Source organism: Physcomitrium patens, chromosome 21 (genome assembly GCF_059467195.1).
Source record: "Physcomitrium patens ecotype Gransden chromosome 21, ASM5946719v1, whole genome shotgun sequence".
Taxonomy (NCBI): Eukaryota; Viridiplantae; Streptophyta; class Bryopsida; order Funariales; family Funariaceae; genus Physcomitrium; species Physcomitrium patens.
The window spans coordinates 12,185,481-12,202,328 of NC_143430.1; the positions used below are offsets into that span (position 1 = coordinate 12,185,481).

At 41.3% G+C, this 16,848-nt stretch overlaps 3 protein-coding genes and 1 pseudogene across 6 annotated transcripts; 2 read left to right on the forward strand and 2 right to left on the reverse strand.

Moving 5' to 3' along the window:
- The first annotated feature begins 3,805 nt into the window (after positions 1-3,805).
- On the forward strand, positions 3,806-5,542 carry LOC112274077 (putative glycosyltransferase 2; annotated as a pseudogene). Its single transcript, XR_016499874.1, has 2 exons — positions 3,806-4,831; positions 4,944-5,542. The product of XR_016499874.1 is annotated as a putative glycosyltransferase 2 (transcript).
- A 1,810-nt stretch (positions 5,543-7,352) lies between these two features.
- On the forward strand, positions 7,353-9,674 carry LOC112274091 (uncharacterized). Its single transcript, XM_024503254.3, has 3 exons — positions 7,353-7,927; positions 8,648-9,081; positions 9,368-9,674. Exons 1-3 carry the CDS (start codon positions 7,469-7,471, stop codon positions 9,513-9,515), a joined length of 1,041 nt encoding a protein of 346 aa, XP_024359022.1. The 5' UTR covers positions 7,353-7,468; the 3' UTR covers positions 9,516-9,674.
- Positions 9,675-10,533: 859 nt separating this feature from the next.
- Positions 10,534-13,731, reverse strand: LOC112274093 (uncharacterized). Of its 3 annotated transcripts, none has more exons than XM_024503257.3 (3): positions 13,489-13,727; positions 12,025-12,919; positions 10,534-11,260 (listed from the first exon to the last, which is right to left on the reverse strand). In XM_024503257.3, the coding sequence occupies exons 2-3, from the start codon at positions 12,680-12,682 to the stop codon at positions 10,914-10,916; spliced, it is 1,005 nt and encodes a 334-aa protein (XP_024359025.1). In that variant the 5' UTR covers positions 12,683-12,919; positions 13,489-13,727; the 3' UTR covers positions 10,534-10,913. The 3 variants fall into 3 exon arrangements, with proteins under 3 accessions (XP_024359025.1, XP_024359024.1, XP_024359023.1); XM_024503256.3 differs by having other exon boundaries at positions 13,107-13,724; XM_024503255.3 differs by having other exon boundaries at positions 12,025-13,731.
- An 808-nt stretch (positions 13,732-14,539) lies between these two features.
- Positions 14,540-16,815, reverse strand: LOC112274090 (ABC transporter B family member 19-like). The gene is made up of 5 exons (XM_090245975.1): positions 16,674-16,815; positions 16,332-16,573; positions 16,057-16,239; positions 15,084-15,941; positions 14,540-14,961 (listed from the first exon to the last, which is right to left on the reverse strand). Exons 1-5 carry the CDS (start codon positions 16,813-16,815, stop codon positions 14,776-14,778), a joined length of 1,611 nt encoding a protein of 536 aa, XP_090102101.1. The 3' UTR covers positions 14,540-14,775.
- Between the last annotated feature and the right edge of the window lie 33 nt (positions 16,816-16,848).

The following is a 16,848-nucleotide window of genomic DNA, read 5'->3' on the forward strand; positions in this document are numbered from 1 at the left end:
CTATAATAAAATTATCTTATGATATTAGATAGAATAAATTATATTATAGGAAATTAAATAATCAAATTCAATGTTATCAATATATATATATATATATATATATATATATATAGTAGAATTTTGTAGTCTAATTACATTGATTTTTAAACAATTTATTATGTGGATTGGTGAAATATAAGCTATTAATAGATAAAAGTGAATCATATTTTTTTAATACTTATATTTTTCTAACTTTAGATAAATTAGGTCTACCTTTTGCATTGAGATAAAATCATTTGGAAGTTGTGTGTTGCATACGTAATGACAATAAACAAGACAAAAATATAGAAATTGGAAAATTTTGCCTTAGATTCAATAAAAAATGTCTTTTTGCATAGATAGTTGTATATCATATTTTCATAAGAAAAATCTTTTAGAAATACTAAAATATTGTTAAAAAAGAATGGAGTAGAAGTTATTAGATAAATATTAAATATTATGTATAATAAAACCCTCCAATAGTAACCATAGTTGACTTATGGTTGTTTTTTTGTTGCAATAATATGATGAAAAAATCCAAGATTTTGTGTTAAATTTTTTTTGAGATGCTACCTTCAAAAGTTGTAATTGAATAAAGAAAACACATCTATATATCAAACTACTTATTCACATATTCATTATTCTACCATTTCTTTGATTCACTTAATTGCATATAATATTTCTTCACTTCAAAATTACATCTTTGGTAAAATTACTCTTAATAATTATATAAAATTACAAAAAAAATGTATTTCACATTGTTGTATTATGTGTTGTCTTGTTTGGGAATGCATTGGGCACTTGGCTATGGAGGTAAACTTGTATTTTGTAAATAAAAAAGAATCTAATAACCTTATTAAAACCCTATATAAACCCCAATTGAAGATCAAAATTTCTAATTCAATCCTAATCAAATCCTAAAGAAATTCTACACAATTACTAATTGAACCTAATCAAATTCTAAGTAAATTCTAAAAAATCCTAATAAAACCATAAAATTACCTCAAATAAATTCCAATTGAATTCTAACTAGATCTTTTAGCAAATTTAAAACATCAATAATTAATAATTTAATTATTTATCTTATTTTAAAATTTGCATACTTCTCAATCTATTAAATAAAAATAAGGACACAAAATTTGAAAAGAATTAAACTTATAGATTAAGAGAAAAAGCTCCTAATTGGTTCAAACATTGGTTGTCCTCCTTCTTCAATATAAGTTTCTAAAATGGAGACTCTTTTTTATTCCACAAATCTCAAAGTCATCCAAACCATCTTTGACTTTGTAAAACTCTAACAAAGTTATTATCCACTCAAATCTCCTCAATCAACTCTCAAAGAAACCTTATCAAGTTTGCTCTCTTAACCTCACTTTCCAATCAATATAAAAAAGCCACAATTGTTGTGGACATGCAATTTTGTACCTTGGATTTGATTTCACAACCAAGTCTAGTTTCACAACTTGATTCACAATTGGTCCTCTCTAGGTGTCAATCTAAGAATTTTCTATGTAATTTTTCTTATTTTTTTATTTTTTTATTTTTTTTTTCATCTAAAGATGCATTTAATAATATTTTTTTTCTAACCTACATTATTTTGCTTTGTTTATGGCCCTACAAGTAAATAGAAATATTTTTTACACTAATATTTTTTTACTACCTTCCTATTTGTACAAAAGGCAACATTAAAACTAATATTTTTTACTACACTCCTATTCTTACTTATATTTTTATAAAGTAATTTGCTACAATGTTTTTGATTTAGTTCTTGTATAATATAATGATTTTTTTTTTCTTTCACCTAATAATTTTGTTATAACACAGCATTGTTACTATTTGTAAACTCGAAATAATATCATTTTATAAACATGTACAGATGTAAAAAAAAAATTATTTCTAAAAAAAATAGAATCAATCTCACTAAATGTGTGATGCCTCCATCTATTTGGAAATGATCTCACACATATAGAGTTTTTCTTCTTCTATAAAAATATTTCAACTTTATCAAAACAATCTTACAAAACAATCTTACAAAACAATTAAGAAGCCTCATGTTTCTATCACAAATTGATAGAGACCAGATTTTTTGGTAATAATCAAACTGCATATTGCACCTTGATTACTAGATTTCCATTACAAATCTAAATCAAAACATTAAAGAAATTTTCAAACGAATAAAAAATAAATTTTATTTTTGAACTTCAATCGAACTATTCTATAGACTAGGTGCATAGGCCAAGACTATCCTCAAACCATCTCCTTACTTCACCAAGTCCAAAAAAATAGGTCCAGTTAGCAACTTAGAGATGGGAAGGGAAGGGAAAAAAAAAAAAAAAAAAAACTACACAGAGACAAAATTCAACATCACGAAATGAAACTCACACACGCTATCCTTGACTTCAAAATCAAAAACCCCTGGCGGCTCTGGCTTGCGTCCTCGCAAAGCCCAGCCCAGTTTCAAGAGCTGTGCCCTCAGGTCCTGTGTTTTTGTTGCATCGATGAGGCCGTTTTCTTGGTTTTTGGCGTTGCATCGATTTGTGGGTTTTCGCGTGAGATTGATGTAAAGGAGGACATCCTGACCGCGCTCGCTTTCGTCGCAAAAAAAAGGTTCAGAAATACGTTCGCTTTCGAACGACACTGACGAGGAAAGTATCGGCGAGGGGAAAAAAAAGCGACATGATTCTTTTGAGGATGGGAGGGTGTCGGGACCCAGTGACTGCTCATGATTCATGGCGTCATTCAATCCCATCACAGTCCAATCTCAAACCCAAATTTTTCCTCGCACGGCAGATCAAGCACTTAATTGGAGCTTGAGTCCTGAGGTAATCGAGCATGGAGAGGGAATTTCAAAACCGAAATCGTCGTCTTAAGAGATGAGTGATTTCCGTGTAACACAATTGGTGAAGCCATCCTGTGTCGATTATTCGATTCTATTAGAGATGTGGTGTCAAGTAGTTGGAATGCTGCATTCTCCCAGGGGGCTGGTCCCACTTCTCTGTATTGTACAGTGAAGTCAAGGACGATTCTCCAACGATTTTGCACGCCGGAAGAGGCTAATTACATTCTTATTCAGCGAGAGTATGTTTTAAAATTCCTTATGTCCTAAAGTGGAGAGGAGCTCCTCCCAGTTGAAGACGAAATTTTGTGAGGAAACACGAGGGACACTGGGTTTGCCACCGTGGAGTTCATTGAATAGCCGTCTATGGATGCTTCCCCCCGGCCATCCCCATTTCCTGTGCATTCAGCCTTGCTAATCTCTCCGCGTCATCTCTCGCCATTCTGTGTTTGTCCTGTTACACCAAACTCGTGACCAGAATTTCATTCGTGCAAGTTGTACTATCCGATCGTCGCCTTTGATAGTGGGTCCTCACTTTCGGGGTAACTCGTCCTCGATGGCATTTATAGTTGGACGTTGGTTTTCGGGCTGCGGAGATTGGAGCTTTCTCGTGCTTTCTGTGTGTGAAGAGATTCTCCAAATTTCGAGGTTTGATAGCTGGAGAGAATGTAGAGCAATTGTAATTAGTAGCCTCTCAGGTCGATATCCTTCCCCAAGTGGGTGTACCAGTAAGAGTTCCAAGTTTGTGTATCAGAACAGAAGGAATTTGAAGTTAACTGGTCGGTGTTTTAGTGTTTATGCGACTACTGGGTGGCTATCGCGTCAGGTCGAGATGAATATTTTTTTGCGGCTCACTTCATCTGCTCTGGAAGCGACCTGGTAGTGAGAATTTCAAAGGAAAGATCAGTCGCCCTGAATTCAACATACAGTAAACTCAACGTTTCAGTTTCGCTTGAGTTTGTTCACCCTACATCGCGCCAAGATATAATTCATCTCTTGAGTTCACAGCTACAAATCGTTAACACACTTGTAAGGATCTCTTGAGCAGAGGCGGGTAGCTTTCGCTGACTGCAGCCGACACAATGAATCGCCAAGTTTCTAGCGACGATTTTCAACCCACCATGCAAACCTACGGTTGGGGTCGTTTCCTGGCCACACAGAAGGGCCGCAAATTGGTGAAGACGGTGAATTCATTTAAGGTCACGATTCTGTGCGGGTTGATCACCTTTCTGGTTCTGCGAGGAACTATGCAAGCCGGATCGACTCTACCGGACAGCACCATGGACTCCGATGTGGAGCTTGTGCGTGGTAGGTCCCCGGCAAGGGCACGCATGCTGACCCAGGTGGAAGGTGATGACACGGATGCTGTTGGCGAGGAAGTTACGTCTAATGAATCCTCACAACAAAAGTGGGATCCCAACAAAACTTACACCCTCGGTCCAAAAATCTCCAACTGGGACGGGCAACGACGGAGTGAAACGACCTCAACCCTGGCAGGAACATATCTCGTGATGGAAAGCCGAAGACACTGCTCGTTTCGGGCTCTCAGCCTGGTCCTTGTGGCAACCCCAAGGGCGACTTCTACCACCTTAAGTTTCTGAAGAACAGGATCGACTACGCCCGCCTCCATGGCCTTGAGATATTCTACAACATGGCCATCTTCGACAAGGAGATGACTTCGATTTGGGCCAAGCTTCCGTTGTTGCGCAAGCTCATGGTGCACAATCCCGAATTGGAGTGGATTTGGTGGATGGACAGCGACGCCCTCTTCACCGACATGACCTTCGCATTTCCCATGGAGAAGTACAAGGGAAAAAAATCTAGTTGCCCATGGGTTTCACAATCTCTTGTTTGAGGAGCACCAGTGGATTGCTTTAAACACAGGGAGCTTCCTCATACGGAATTGTCAGTGGTCTTTGGATCTGCTTGATGCATGGGCTCCGTTCGGCCCCAGGGGAGAAACTAGGGTCAAAGCAGGTGCTCCTCGTTCGTTTCACAACACATCGATTCGAATAAAATCTGTTCTCAGAATGCTGCCTGAAAATTGAACCTCGCAATGTGTGTTTATACGTGTGGCTTTTGGTTGTAGAGAAAATGTTGACGGCGAAGTTGGTTGGGCGGCCAAGTTTCGAAGCCGACGACCAATCTGCCCTTGTGTATCTCCTGCTCTTCGACGGCCCCAAATGGAGGGTGAGCACGCACATTGAGTGGGAGTTTTACCTTCACGGCTACTGGAAGTATCTAGTGTACAAATACGAGGATCTGATATGCAAGAGCAACCCCGGATTCGGAGACGACCGGTGGCCCTTCGTGACGCACTTCGTGGGATGCAAGCCATGCGAGCAAGTCGTGACTGCCGATCTGGAGGAGTGCCTCGCACAGATGGAGCGAGCATTCAACTTCGCAGGCAACCAGGTGCTTGAAAGCTATGGATACCAACATCAGTCTCTTGGATCCTTCAAGACGAAGCGGTTCCGCCAGGATACACAGGATCCCCTCGGATTGCGGCAAGAGCTTCAATCTTTGAAAGCACCATAGGGCAACACACATCCACAATCACCAGGCGAAGTGGGCTTCAGCAGCGAGAGCTGAAATCCCACTTCGAGATAGAATCCTCTAGCCCAACAGCTTCACACAACAAACAGCCAAAACTGCCCGCGATCAATGTACAGTTAGTTAACGAAAATCAAAACCTTCGAGCGGCAGCCAAATTTATTGCTAGTCGGGAATCGAATGCTCGAATACTTCGATGCACTTGTTCGAGGTGACACGGTGCTCACAATGCTCTGTGGTCATGCTGGTAAGCAGAATCATAATGCTTGACCTGATGCATCGAATACCACCCTCGGAGATCAGGTGTAGCTTTGTCCAGTTCTCTCAATTCATGTGAAGAACTATGTAATCTTGTCGGTGGTCTCCGCACAATGGACATCAAAAATATGAGTTTTACACACTTACTGTGTTTTTTCCAATGAAATGATCTGCAAATAATGTCTAATATTAGACTCACAAGGTGGATAGTTTGCCGTGGTTAATAACGATACTCACACGACATAGAATGCCTGTTGACTATAAGTTTAGGAATATATGTTATTTACAATAAACTGGTTTTTAACGTCATTAGAGATATCACAACTAATGCTTTCATACAAAGGTATAATTTGAAAAAAAATGATTAAGCTTTTGTGCCCTAAAGTAATACTTTCTAAATCTCAATTTACAGAACAATGCTGCAAACTAAGAATTTAAAGTGTTAATATCTACTTTAATTTGTAAACCTAGTTTCAAATATAGTTATTTGCTGCTAATACTTTTTTAATTTACCTTCATAAATTATTTTTTTTATAATTGAAGGTTGAAGTTTCGTTTCAATACTTGTAGTTAAAAAAGTCTATTCAAGAAACAAGTATGGCAAAAGAATTCATATTTTATTATAATAATGTATACCAATTGTAATATGTATACTTTTTAAAACAATTACAGAAACCTTGTAAATTTGATTTGGAATGTACAATTCAAATTTGGAAAATATTTGAATTTGGAAAATATTTGGAAAATATTGAATTCAAACTGATAGTCCTTCTTGTTTAAAACATTTACAAAATTTAAATTTTAAAATTTCCCCATAATTAATTTTAAATTTACATGTGACATTTTAAAATATAATGCTTAATATTTTTATACGACACAAAGCACCAGATTTGGAGCATGTAATACAAAAATAGATAGAGAAAAGATGACAACAAAATGAGTGAAAGAGGATGAAAGAACATGAAGCCTTATAAAATTTATTAACAAGTGTAAGAAGAGTTTGAAACCTACTAGTATTTTGAAAACAAATTAATTCTAATACTGCTCACAAATTATTCCTAATGAGAATGAATAAAATCCAAAACAAGAAAAGAAGGAAAGTAAGAATTTTCCCAAAAACAATTTATTTTGTAGAATCAAAGTCACTTAAAACTCCACCAAATTCTAATCAAGAAGTTAACCCTAATAATAATAAAAGTAAAAGTAAAAGCAACAGCGGTAAATTCCTGCAGGTATAGCCCTCGATTCATTAACTTTAATTGTAATGCCACGTGGCAACATGGGTCCAGCGTAATAAGACCCCGTCCAACTGGCATCACGACTTAGGGAACCCGATATATGAATCTTCGCGGCAACCACCAATAAGTGGAGCGCACGTGGATCCCATGGGGCGGGATCCATAAGAGAGTCAACGTCCCCGTTCGTGGATCGGTTGGTCAGGGACGGAGGGACAACAGAGTCGTCGACGGAGCTCCCTCAGAATCGACGAGAAGTTGAAGAAATCGTTTCCTGGTCGTCGTCCCATGCCAACCACGCTCCACGGCCAGAATTATTTTTTGTTTTATTTTGTTTTTATTTGTGTTTTTTTTCTTCGTGTGTGTGATGGGCGCAGTGTCACCGAGTCTTTTCTGCGTGCTCGTGTGGTTTTCTGGAGCATGTGAGCACGAGTTTGCTGTATAAGGAATGTGCAACGCATTTGAGTTTTAGAGGAATTAGGGTTTTGGCGTTTTGCTGCAGTCTCGTGTTTTTCCTCGCAGTCTGTTTTTTTTCAAGTCTCCCCTGGCTATTGGAGAGATAGCAGAGATGGATTGTGTGAGAGCGATGTCGTCTGTGTGCCCTGGGACGACGTTCATGGCGATTGGTAGATCGGGCTTCGGCAATGGTGCTGGCGATGCAGCCAGTTTTCGTGGCAGGATTGGGAGTTTTGCTCCCCCTAGATTGCACGGATCGCAGGTTAGGGGAGGATTGCAAGGAGTGGTGGGTTTGAAGGGGTTCGCGTGGCCGAGGGGAGGCGGAGTGCGAGCCTCTTCATCTGGAATTGGGATGACCCCGAGCGAGCCACTGGATTCCAAGGCCGATAAGGCTGCAAGTGAAGCAGAGGGGGAGTTCGATTCTGTGAAGCAGTCGATCGGAAGCTCTGTGGATAGTGCCAAGGAGACGGCGAGTGATGTGCTTGATGACTCGAAGCAGTCATTCGCGAGCACGGTGGATAAAAAACGGGCGGGGGAAACTAAGAGTTTGGTTGAAGATACTGCCAGTAAGGTTTGTGATATCTGGGCAGACCAGGGTAGTAGATACATTTGTGTAGTTTACTCCGTGCTTAACTCTTTGCTGCTGTCCTTGACTGACGCCAGAAAGTAATTTGGGTGGGTATTTCTGAGGTATCGCGGGATTTGCAGTACAATGCAAGGGTGTGGGATACGCTGACCAGTTTGTGGTAGTTGTCTAGGGGGTGCTTGTTGCTTTAGGTCTTTGTTTGGTTACACTTTGCAGTACATTCTTGATCCACCTGGCATTGCGTTTTTGTTTGTCTCGTAAACCATGCTATCCTTGACTTGTTGATAATTGTATCGATTTGGGGAGTCGATTATTGCAGGGGTTTGCAGTAATTTAGAGGTTTCTTCTTTCAATATATTAACAAGCTTCTGTATTAATAATCTAGTTTTAGAAACACTCCCACTCTTAGAACCTTTAAGCTCTACCACTTTAGGTTGCTTGAAGTGTGCACAGGGCTCTTTTCGTCCTTGCCAGTTGATGAGTGTGACTTGAGTACTGCCTTGCTCCTTCAGCCCTCTTTTTAACTCTCAAGTCATCCTGCTCTCCTTGGGGATTATAGATTGCACACATTCGTTTACGTTTTAAGGGAGAAAATACTTCTGAGGATTCAATATTTTCTTGTCAGGTATTGTGTTTACAGTATATATGTATAATAGTGAAGTGCTGTGTTCCAATATACTCGCGCCAACTTTTACGTCTTTTCAGGAACTGGAGAAGCTCAAAGACATCACAAATCAGCTCTTAGAGCAAGCAGAAATTGCACGACAAAAGCTTGCTGCAACGGCACAGGAAACAGCCTACAAACAGAAAGACAATTTAGCATATGTTGCTGAGAATGGACCGGAGCCAGTGAAAGAAGTCGCAGGATCAGCCCTTAACGCACACTATTCAAACTCTGGAAAGAGCGGTTCTAAGATTCACGATTTCTGCTTAGGTATCCCGTTCGGGATTCTCCTCGCTGGTGGTGGTTTGCTTTGGTTTATAATTTCGGGTGGCACTTCCGCCATCAGGTTCGGTGTCATTCTGGGAAGTGCTCTTCTGTACTTGAGTGTGACGAGTTTGAAGAAGTGGAAAAATGGAGAATCCTCTATGCCATACATCCAGGGCCAAGCAGCCATCTCTGCTTTCCTTTTTCTCAGGTTTATAACACTCGCTGTATTTCTCATGCTGTCTTGATGTGTTAATAAATTGGTTAAGCGACAATCCAGTTTAGAAGAAGAAATACTCTTTTGATAGTAGCACATGTTTTATTATGCTTTTATTTTCACAAATGCGTCTATTCATGAGCTATCTGTAGGTTGCCTGATTTTGAAGTAGTTTTCATTTTTCCACTATTGGCCTGTTTGATATGCTCTAGATTGTAATCTCATTTCCTCTAAGTTGTGATATATGTGGGCTTATCTGAGAAAGTTTGTTTGGGAGCAGGTACTACCGACGTTTTACTGTAAACAAGTTGTTCTTTCCGACAGGAGTTACAGGCTTATTAAGTGGGGCGATGTTGGCCTTCTATATTTATGTATTAGTGTCTGGTGGGAACCCTCCCCCTAAGAAATCCAAGATTCAGTCTAGTTAGGGGGTCAAACTGTCCGACAAGCACCTTTTGGCTTTTCGAATATTCATACCCCTCTCCTAGGCCGTCATGCAAAGCTTAACAGGTGATTCGTTCAATTTTTGAAGAAGAATGTATTCAAGTCATTTAATGGAGCATCAGTTTGGAAGTTCTTAATGTCAAGGCAGTCTGACTTATCAAGAATGATATGAGGCCTCATTCTGTAGGTTTTGTGAATTTGTCCTGCGACATCCTAGATACAGAAGACTTTGTAACTTCATTTCATAGATCAGTCCTCCAGCTTCTAACTAACAAAAACCAATTGCTAATATGGCATTACAATCAGCAAGCAGAGGAAAATGTCAGAGTTACTTCAAGGTCAATTGGACAATAAGTACATTAGGAAATGACAAAATCAAGTTAATAAGAATTCTGCAAAAAAACAATATTTTCCTGCTAGGGTCAACATTTCGTGCCTGGCATTGCAGACAACAATCCATGGTATTCCTCAATTCCACAGGATGATAAACACCCTACAGTGTTAGATAGTTCTGAAGACTCTGTGTTTGATAACATAGTTGGGGGAATCAAAAGCTGTAGATTTGCACTAGTCAAAGCAGTAAAAAAACTGCCACACAGTGTTTCATGATGTTTACAATCACAGGGATACAATATCATCTCACAGTAGAAACAATGATAGTAAAGGAAGTAAAACGTCGGCACATAAGTACCGGCGAGCAACTAGATGTATTTGTGGAGCCATTCGGTAAGTTCTTACTCCAGAAGTTATACACATGGATTACGCGTGTTAGCATTATATGACCAGGCTCCTGCACAATATGCGTTATTATGTGTTATTTCGAAGGGTGGCAACATGCTTCTGGCATCTCTTAAAATGCAAGATTACTAAGAATGCCTTTCACAAGAGACATGAGGCATCAATCAACTCTACTACGCAGTGACCAATATAGGTTGAGTGTGGGTTATCTCGAGACAAGTGATTACGCATCGACACTAACACAGGGCTCGAAATTGCCCAGCATGCCTTAAAACCTTCTTCCTTTCAATTGTCTTCAAAGAAACGCTGTAATCCTTCAACGCAATGGATTTCTGTGAAAGGGACGACAGAGCTTTGACAGCAAAGAGAGCTCTAGATAATGTTTTCTGCGCTTCATACATAAGGTTTTGAAATCCACTTGCAACTACAGTACAGAGAATGTTCTTGCTATTTCAGCAATGGTCGAGTAGGAGTTGACAAGTAAACTCAATAATGTTCAGCAGATATGCTGCAATACCCTGCAGCTGAGCTCAGATGCCATGTCGAAAGGCTCGGCTTGTCACTCCGCGAAGGAATTCTTGCTCATCAACTTGTGATGAATTCAAAATCTAAAAAATATTGAGCAGCAGAAACACCAACCCACGTCATGAACGGATATTTGCACAAAGAGCGGCACTGAGCTGTTTCAGACCATCCCCAATGTTAACCAGAGCATCTATGTAACCACTTCCAAGTTTCATAGCGCCCCGGAACTTCTCTTTCTCTAACTCCAGCTTCACCCTCTCCATCTCCAGGTCCTCTCGGTGTCGCTTGTCTTTCCTATCTTCAGATTCTAACATCGCTTCGACCACATTTTTATTGTTGCGGACCAGTATAGAAGCCAGAGCTTCATCTGCTCTCGACAACAGCTTTCTCTTCTTCCCAGACAGGTGTGGGCCGCTTGTTTCCTCACCGCTCTCATCGTCGGAGTCCACAAGCTCTGCTTTAACACCTGCAAGCGGAGCATGCTCGACAAACTTAGAGGCTGACGTTGTGATCCTCTCAATCCATAGAATTCACATTAGATGGACACGTAATACCGAGAATAAACATCACAGAGCTTTCCCCTTGATTGAAACACTGCACAGAATGTTGCATGGCAGCCTGACAGCCTATACGAGAAAATATACGCATCAACAACAAGATGTATAAGAGCTGTAGCGTTCACGGCCTAGGAAAGATACTTGAGTAATCTACGTAGGCAGTTAGCAACCAGGTTCGCTTGAAACTTTTCGGACACATCTGTGTTAAGGTTGTGAATGTGCAGAGACATCCACTTCATTGTTGAATAGAAACTCTAAAGAAAACCACTATTGCGATCCTAATTCAGAAGCCGTCAAAGAATTCAATTAACTACAGCAAATTATATTACTCGTTGAGTTGTTCGATTTGAATGTCGTGCGCAGAGAACATCACAGATCGCATTATTCACCATAAATTAGAATCTGACCTAGCAATGAAAGGGCACGCATAACATACTCAAGTGACTAGGATTAAAATTACAGACAGTCATAAATCTATATAGATTGGTAAAAATTCGAAAGACAACTAGTTAGCAGGGAAAAGTTAACAAAAAGAAAGTACACGTATATGTACGGTGGTTTTTTAAAACCAAGAGGGTAAAGACTAAGTACTGCAGTTTAAAACGGCCGACAGCCATGAAGACTAACATCAAAGGCCAACATATCAAATACTCAAACGAATTGAAGAACAAACCTGATGGCCCCAAAGGCCCAGAAGTGTCAACGACAAGCTCTCCTGAGTCCGAATTCCTGGTCTTGGTGTTAGACCACTCTAATAAAGCATTGAATATCTCTTTCTGAAAGTTAGGAGGCAGTTTATTTCTCTTCCGCTCCTCGGGCGTCATGTTCCAATAAGACTTATGTCCATTACACGCATGCTTCTCATTATTATAGACTTTCTTGTAAGCTGTTGAGATGACCTCCCACTTATCATGGCACTGCTGAGCGCTTCGCTGAAGCCCGGAAGCCCAGCAATAGTCCTCAATCCAGTTCCACCTCTCCTGCGCAGGGTTTTGAGAGCCCTTGCCACTTCGTTCATGGCGGTGAAGATCCTCTCTTTTTGCTGCCTGTAAAATCAACATCTCCTCTACCACCCAATTGCTCTTCTTATATATACGTCCACACCGTGAGCCCTGAGGATGCCCATATACTACCGCATCTTCGAGTGCAAGGAGAGACTGATGATTGCCAGCATCAATTAAATGACTGTTGCCATTTGCGTGGCTGCCATTAGACTCGTGCAGAATTTGGTCGGGGTCTGATAGATGGGCCTCGTCCCCTTCGTGTGAAGAGTGAGTTGGATCAACGAGAGAGAGTTCACGCCGGTATTCGCCACCATGATGCAGGTCCATCTCTGATCATAAGGAACAATATTCTACCTCGCCGTATAGAACCCACAAAGAAGGCAGTTGGCTCCCTAAGATGTGAGATTCACCACCCTCGCAAAGTATAACGGCAACAGAGAACCTGTTGATACCAATTCAATCCCCTTGATTTGTAGAAAGAAGAAACCTGGGTTTCACCTATTGTCACATTTGACGGCGAGAATTGGCGCTTTGCGAAATGATCCCTCTTCACCTACCCAGCCTCTGATATCAAGCTCCACTAAAATCTCATCAGAATTTCACATACCTTCACCCTTACCCTTAGCCAAGCAGTTGCAGAATAAGAAGTATGTTCTCAAATTCACGCCAGGTTGCAACTTCTATTTGCGAAACTCCGATGAGAACACTCTGATATCTTTCATTCCTTTACAGGCTGAAGAGCTAAACTTACAGCATCTAAGCATGTACCCTTAATAAGCCTCCTCTTTTATTCTGTTGAAGATGCGTATCCAGACTCATCAAGATACATCCTGGCCATACACTGCTAATAATAGCTTGATACGGTAACCCTCCTCACAAATGAACATACATCCGAAAACGTTCGTAATACTCCTCCCAGGATCCGAATCTCTCCCTTCTAATTGAACACAAGTGCTTGATAAGAAAGATCAACAAAAACCTTCACACGAGGAAATAGCCTTCAATCCATCAGTTAAAACCCCATCACCGGAGCTTTCTCTCACCCTAGATTACTCCGATTTCCAGCTTCGAATGCACCACTAACCTAGAACGCACAGCAAAGTGTATCAAGTGCAAAAAAATGCAATACCCACATCTCGAAATAAGACGAGAGCACTAATTCGCGGCTCAAGCTCCAACTCCAATAACCATGCCGCGCAGGGAGCGGATCGAAACCCACAAACGCAAAACCCAGAGCAAAGCCCAACATTCACCGAAGTAATGACACCTCACAATGCTCGATCTACTGCCCACTGCTTCAACAGCAAGTTTCTTCGATTCCATGCAAACTTATTCACAATGGAGGACAACCGTTCGAGTGAGATCGCAAATGCCGGGATTGGGGTTGGAAATGGTTTTCCGAAACATTGACTCTTGCTCAAGAAACCAGCCGGTGAGGCCGTTCGTCGCCACCGGATTTAGCCGGTAACCTCATCTGGCTCACCCAGTCCGCTCATTCATTCATCGCCCACATCGAATAGTTGCGTTAGGGTTTGCGACAAGTGTCTAATTCTTTCACGGATTTGTGTGTACACTGATCTCTTCACGAATTTTTCTGTACATCGATCTCTTTATGCATGTACTCCTTGCGTCAGGATCCTGCACCGATTGATCTATGCTGTATAGAAAGAGTCAGCAGATAGACGAGGCTGAGCTTACGGAATTTCACACTGCTGTCGAAGATCCATGCCTGAGTTAATTAGGGATGTACATTTTAGCTTCACAAGCTAGGATACTTACTCAAGTTTCATGGAAAATTCTTAAACCTTGAAGCAGCGAGTAGTGATTCTGTTCAGGTAGTCTCATTAATTTGTACAGTTTACAGAATGACATGTCGAGATGTTGAGAATATAATTATAGATGCATTCTGTGGCTTGTAGCCCGTAAATCCTTTATTTTTTCCGACAGTCTTTTAAAGTGATTTGCGATTCATGTTCTCATTGCGGACAATTGTAGAAAACAATGGTAATTGGAAAGTATTACACTGTATTTGGTCTTTGTTGCAAAGCTTTTTGCTCCGACAATCAGTCACCGTTTATCTACATACGCCTTCTAATTATGTCCATATGCATGTTAAACTGCTGAGCTCGTAAGCAGTGTGTGTGGAAGATGAAGTGGTCCTCCCGTCACCGCCTTTAGCAAGTGTTATTGGTACGTATTCCATGGTTAAGTCGCCCTTAAATGGACTTGTACATTTTTTTGACTGCATTAGTCTTCTGGAATGATCATTTGAAACTTCGTGCGTGACTGATCGTTATCGAGGCACTTGTGAGGTTCTCAGTTTAAGGTGGCAACGTAAGTTTTATGCACAGCATCTAACATAGTCACCTGCTCCAAACTTAGTCTGTACAGATTAAAATAATGCTCTAAAAAATGATTCACTAAGTCATCCTATCAATTTTTACATGATTTTGCAGATTGACTAGACGGGCATAGACGCTGCCAGGTCTTGCAATCAGGTTTTCATGGGTATCTTCTTCAACGATTTCACCATCTTGAATCACAGCAATGCTGTCCGCGTTCCGGATAGTTGAGAGTCGATGTGCCACGAGTACAGTCGTTCTATCCTGAGGATGTTACCAAATGGTCTAATGAGAAATTCCAAACCACGAAACTTTGCAAACGCACTGCACCCATCAAACAGGATATTAACTTTATGGAATCCGAAGCAGGGGAATGGAGATAGTACCAGCATTAATTGATCCAAGGCGTCTTGGACAACCATCTCAGACCCGGCATCCAGCGCGCTTGTGGCTTCATCCAGGAGCAAGATAGCAGGATTCTTCAAAATTGCTCGAGCAATTGCTACCCGCTGTTTCTGGCCTCCCGAGAGTTGGATGCCGCCTTCTCCAACCTGAGTATTGTAACCATCCGGCAGCGCACTGATGAAGTTGTGTGCATTGGCTATTTTGCCAGCTGCGTAAACCTCTTGCTCGGAGGCAATGCTGTCACATCCGAAGAGTATATTCTCAAATATTGTTGTGGCGAACAGCGCAGGTTCTTGTGAAACAAATGCAATCCTTCTCCGTAAACTCTTTAAGTTTACTTTTCGGATATCCTTGCCGTCGATGAACACACTCCCGGAGGTTAGATCGTAGAATCTTTCCAAAAGAGCGATGACTGAGCTCTTTCCGGACCCGCTTGGTCCGACAAGAGCCAAGGACTTGCCGGCCTTCACCTCCAGGTTCAAGTCTCTGAAGATCTGCACATCTGAACGAGAAGGATACGAGAAAGATACATGATGGAATTTTATGTCGCCTCTGACGGTCTCTATAACCTCGGCGTTGGGATCGACAGTGTCAATCTTGGTGCGGCGGTCGAGGATGGCGAATACAGACTGTAACGCTTGGCTTCCCTTGGCTGCATCTGGCAACAATGCTAGAGCATCCGCAATCGAAAACGCGGAGATGCTGAGGACCAGGAAGGTTTTAATGATTTCATCGAAGCTTGCTTCGTCTTTTCCTATCAGCTCGCCTCCATACCATAAGCTGAGTGCATAAGACCCGTACAAGCATAGCTGGGAGATTCCAAAGCTGATTCCTGCAACCTGCAATGTGCCAATTATCTCAAGCTCTCCGTTCGAGCTTCAAGTAATTGGAATTTTAAGCACGTTCAAAATAGTGATGGTAGACGAAAGCTTGTGGAAGGAACACAGCTGATACCTGTCCGCGCCAAGAACTTCGCTCCAAGGGTATTGCAAGCTCGTGTCGAAAGAGGTTCATGACACAGTCCTCAGCGTTGAATGCAGCAACAGTGCGGATGTTGCTGACGGCTTCCCCGGCGATCATGCCTGAGCGAGTATGCGCGGATGCAACATCCTTCGAGTACCCTGCCAAGATGATTCTCTACTCCAAGGTTCAAGAATGTACATGTTAGGTCAAGATGATCACATTAGAAATACGGACTAGTTCTTTGTAGTCGGGTTCTGGTCACCTACCTGGCAGATATTGCCGAACAGGAGGAGCGGAAATATGGCGAGCATTACTAATGTCATCTTCCATTGAAAGGTGAAGGCAATGACGCACGTTGCCAGCATACAGCTGAAACTACTGATCATCAGGGAGATGCGATCTCCGACAGCACCTTTGACTGTTGTAGCGTCTGTTGACAGGCGAGAGCACAACTGCGAGCTGTTGTTCCCATCCAGATCGAACCAGCTTATCTCGTTCTTCGAAATGTCTGCAATGTTTGCATCTCAATTGGTTGAAGAGAATTGTCAAACAGAAGTCGCGGAACGTCATTGTAAATCAGAATTCGAGGAAAAGTTCTCAAAACTCACTCTCAAACGTTAGTTCCCGGATACGCTTAAGCAGGTTCTCTCCCATGATTCCAAAGAAAGAATGTTGCGCAGTGTAGCCGATTGTTGCAACTCCCGCCACGCAAATCATTTCGACTGCATCCTTGCCAATGTTCTTCTGCATCCGGTGTTGATCAGGGTCATAGAAAGAGAATAG

What these genes read in the sequence shown, in the direction of transcription:
- LOC112274091 (XM_024503254.3), top strand. Translation starts at nt 7,469, where the DNA reads ATGGATTGTGTGAGAGCGATGTCGTCTGTGTGCCCTGGGACGACGTTC. An exon ending in TTGAAGATACTGCCAGTAAG is followed by an intron (nt 7,928 to 8,647) that starts GTTTGTGATATC and finishes ACGTCTTTTCAG; the next exon opens with GAACTGGAGAAGCTCAAAGA. An exon ending in TCTGCTTTCCTTTTTCTCAG is followed by an intron (nt 9,082 to 9,367) that starts GTTTATAACACT and finishes GTTTGGGAGCAG; the next exon opens with GTACTACCGACGTTTTACTG.
- LOC112274093 (XM_024503255.3), bottom strand. Translation starts at nt 12,682, where the DNA reads ATGGACCTGCATCATGGTGGCGAATACCGGCGTGAACTCTCTCTCGTT. An exon ending in TGGGCCTTTGGGGCCATCAG is followed by an intron (nt 11,261 to 12,024) that starts GTTTGTTCTTCA and finishes CTCCGCTTGCAG; the next exon opens with GTGTTAAAGCAGAGCTTGTG.
- LOC112274090 (XM_090245975.1), bottom strand. Translation starts at nt 16,815, where the DNA reads ATGCAGAAGAACATTGGCAAGGATGCAGTCGAAATGATTTGCGTGGCG. An exon ending in CCGGGAACTAACGTTTGAGA is followed by an intron (nt 16,574 to 16,673) that starts GTGAGTTTTGAG and finishes CAAACATTGCAG; the next exon opens with ACATTTCGAAGAACGAGATA. An exon ending in TGTTCGGCAATATCTGCCAG is followed by an intron (nt 16,240 to 16,331) that starts GTAGGTGACCAG and finishes ACCTTGGAGTAG; the next exon opens with AGAATCATCTTGGCAGGGTA.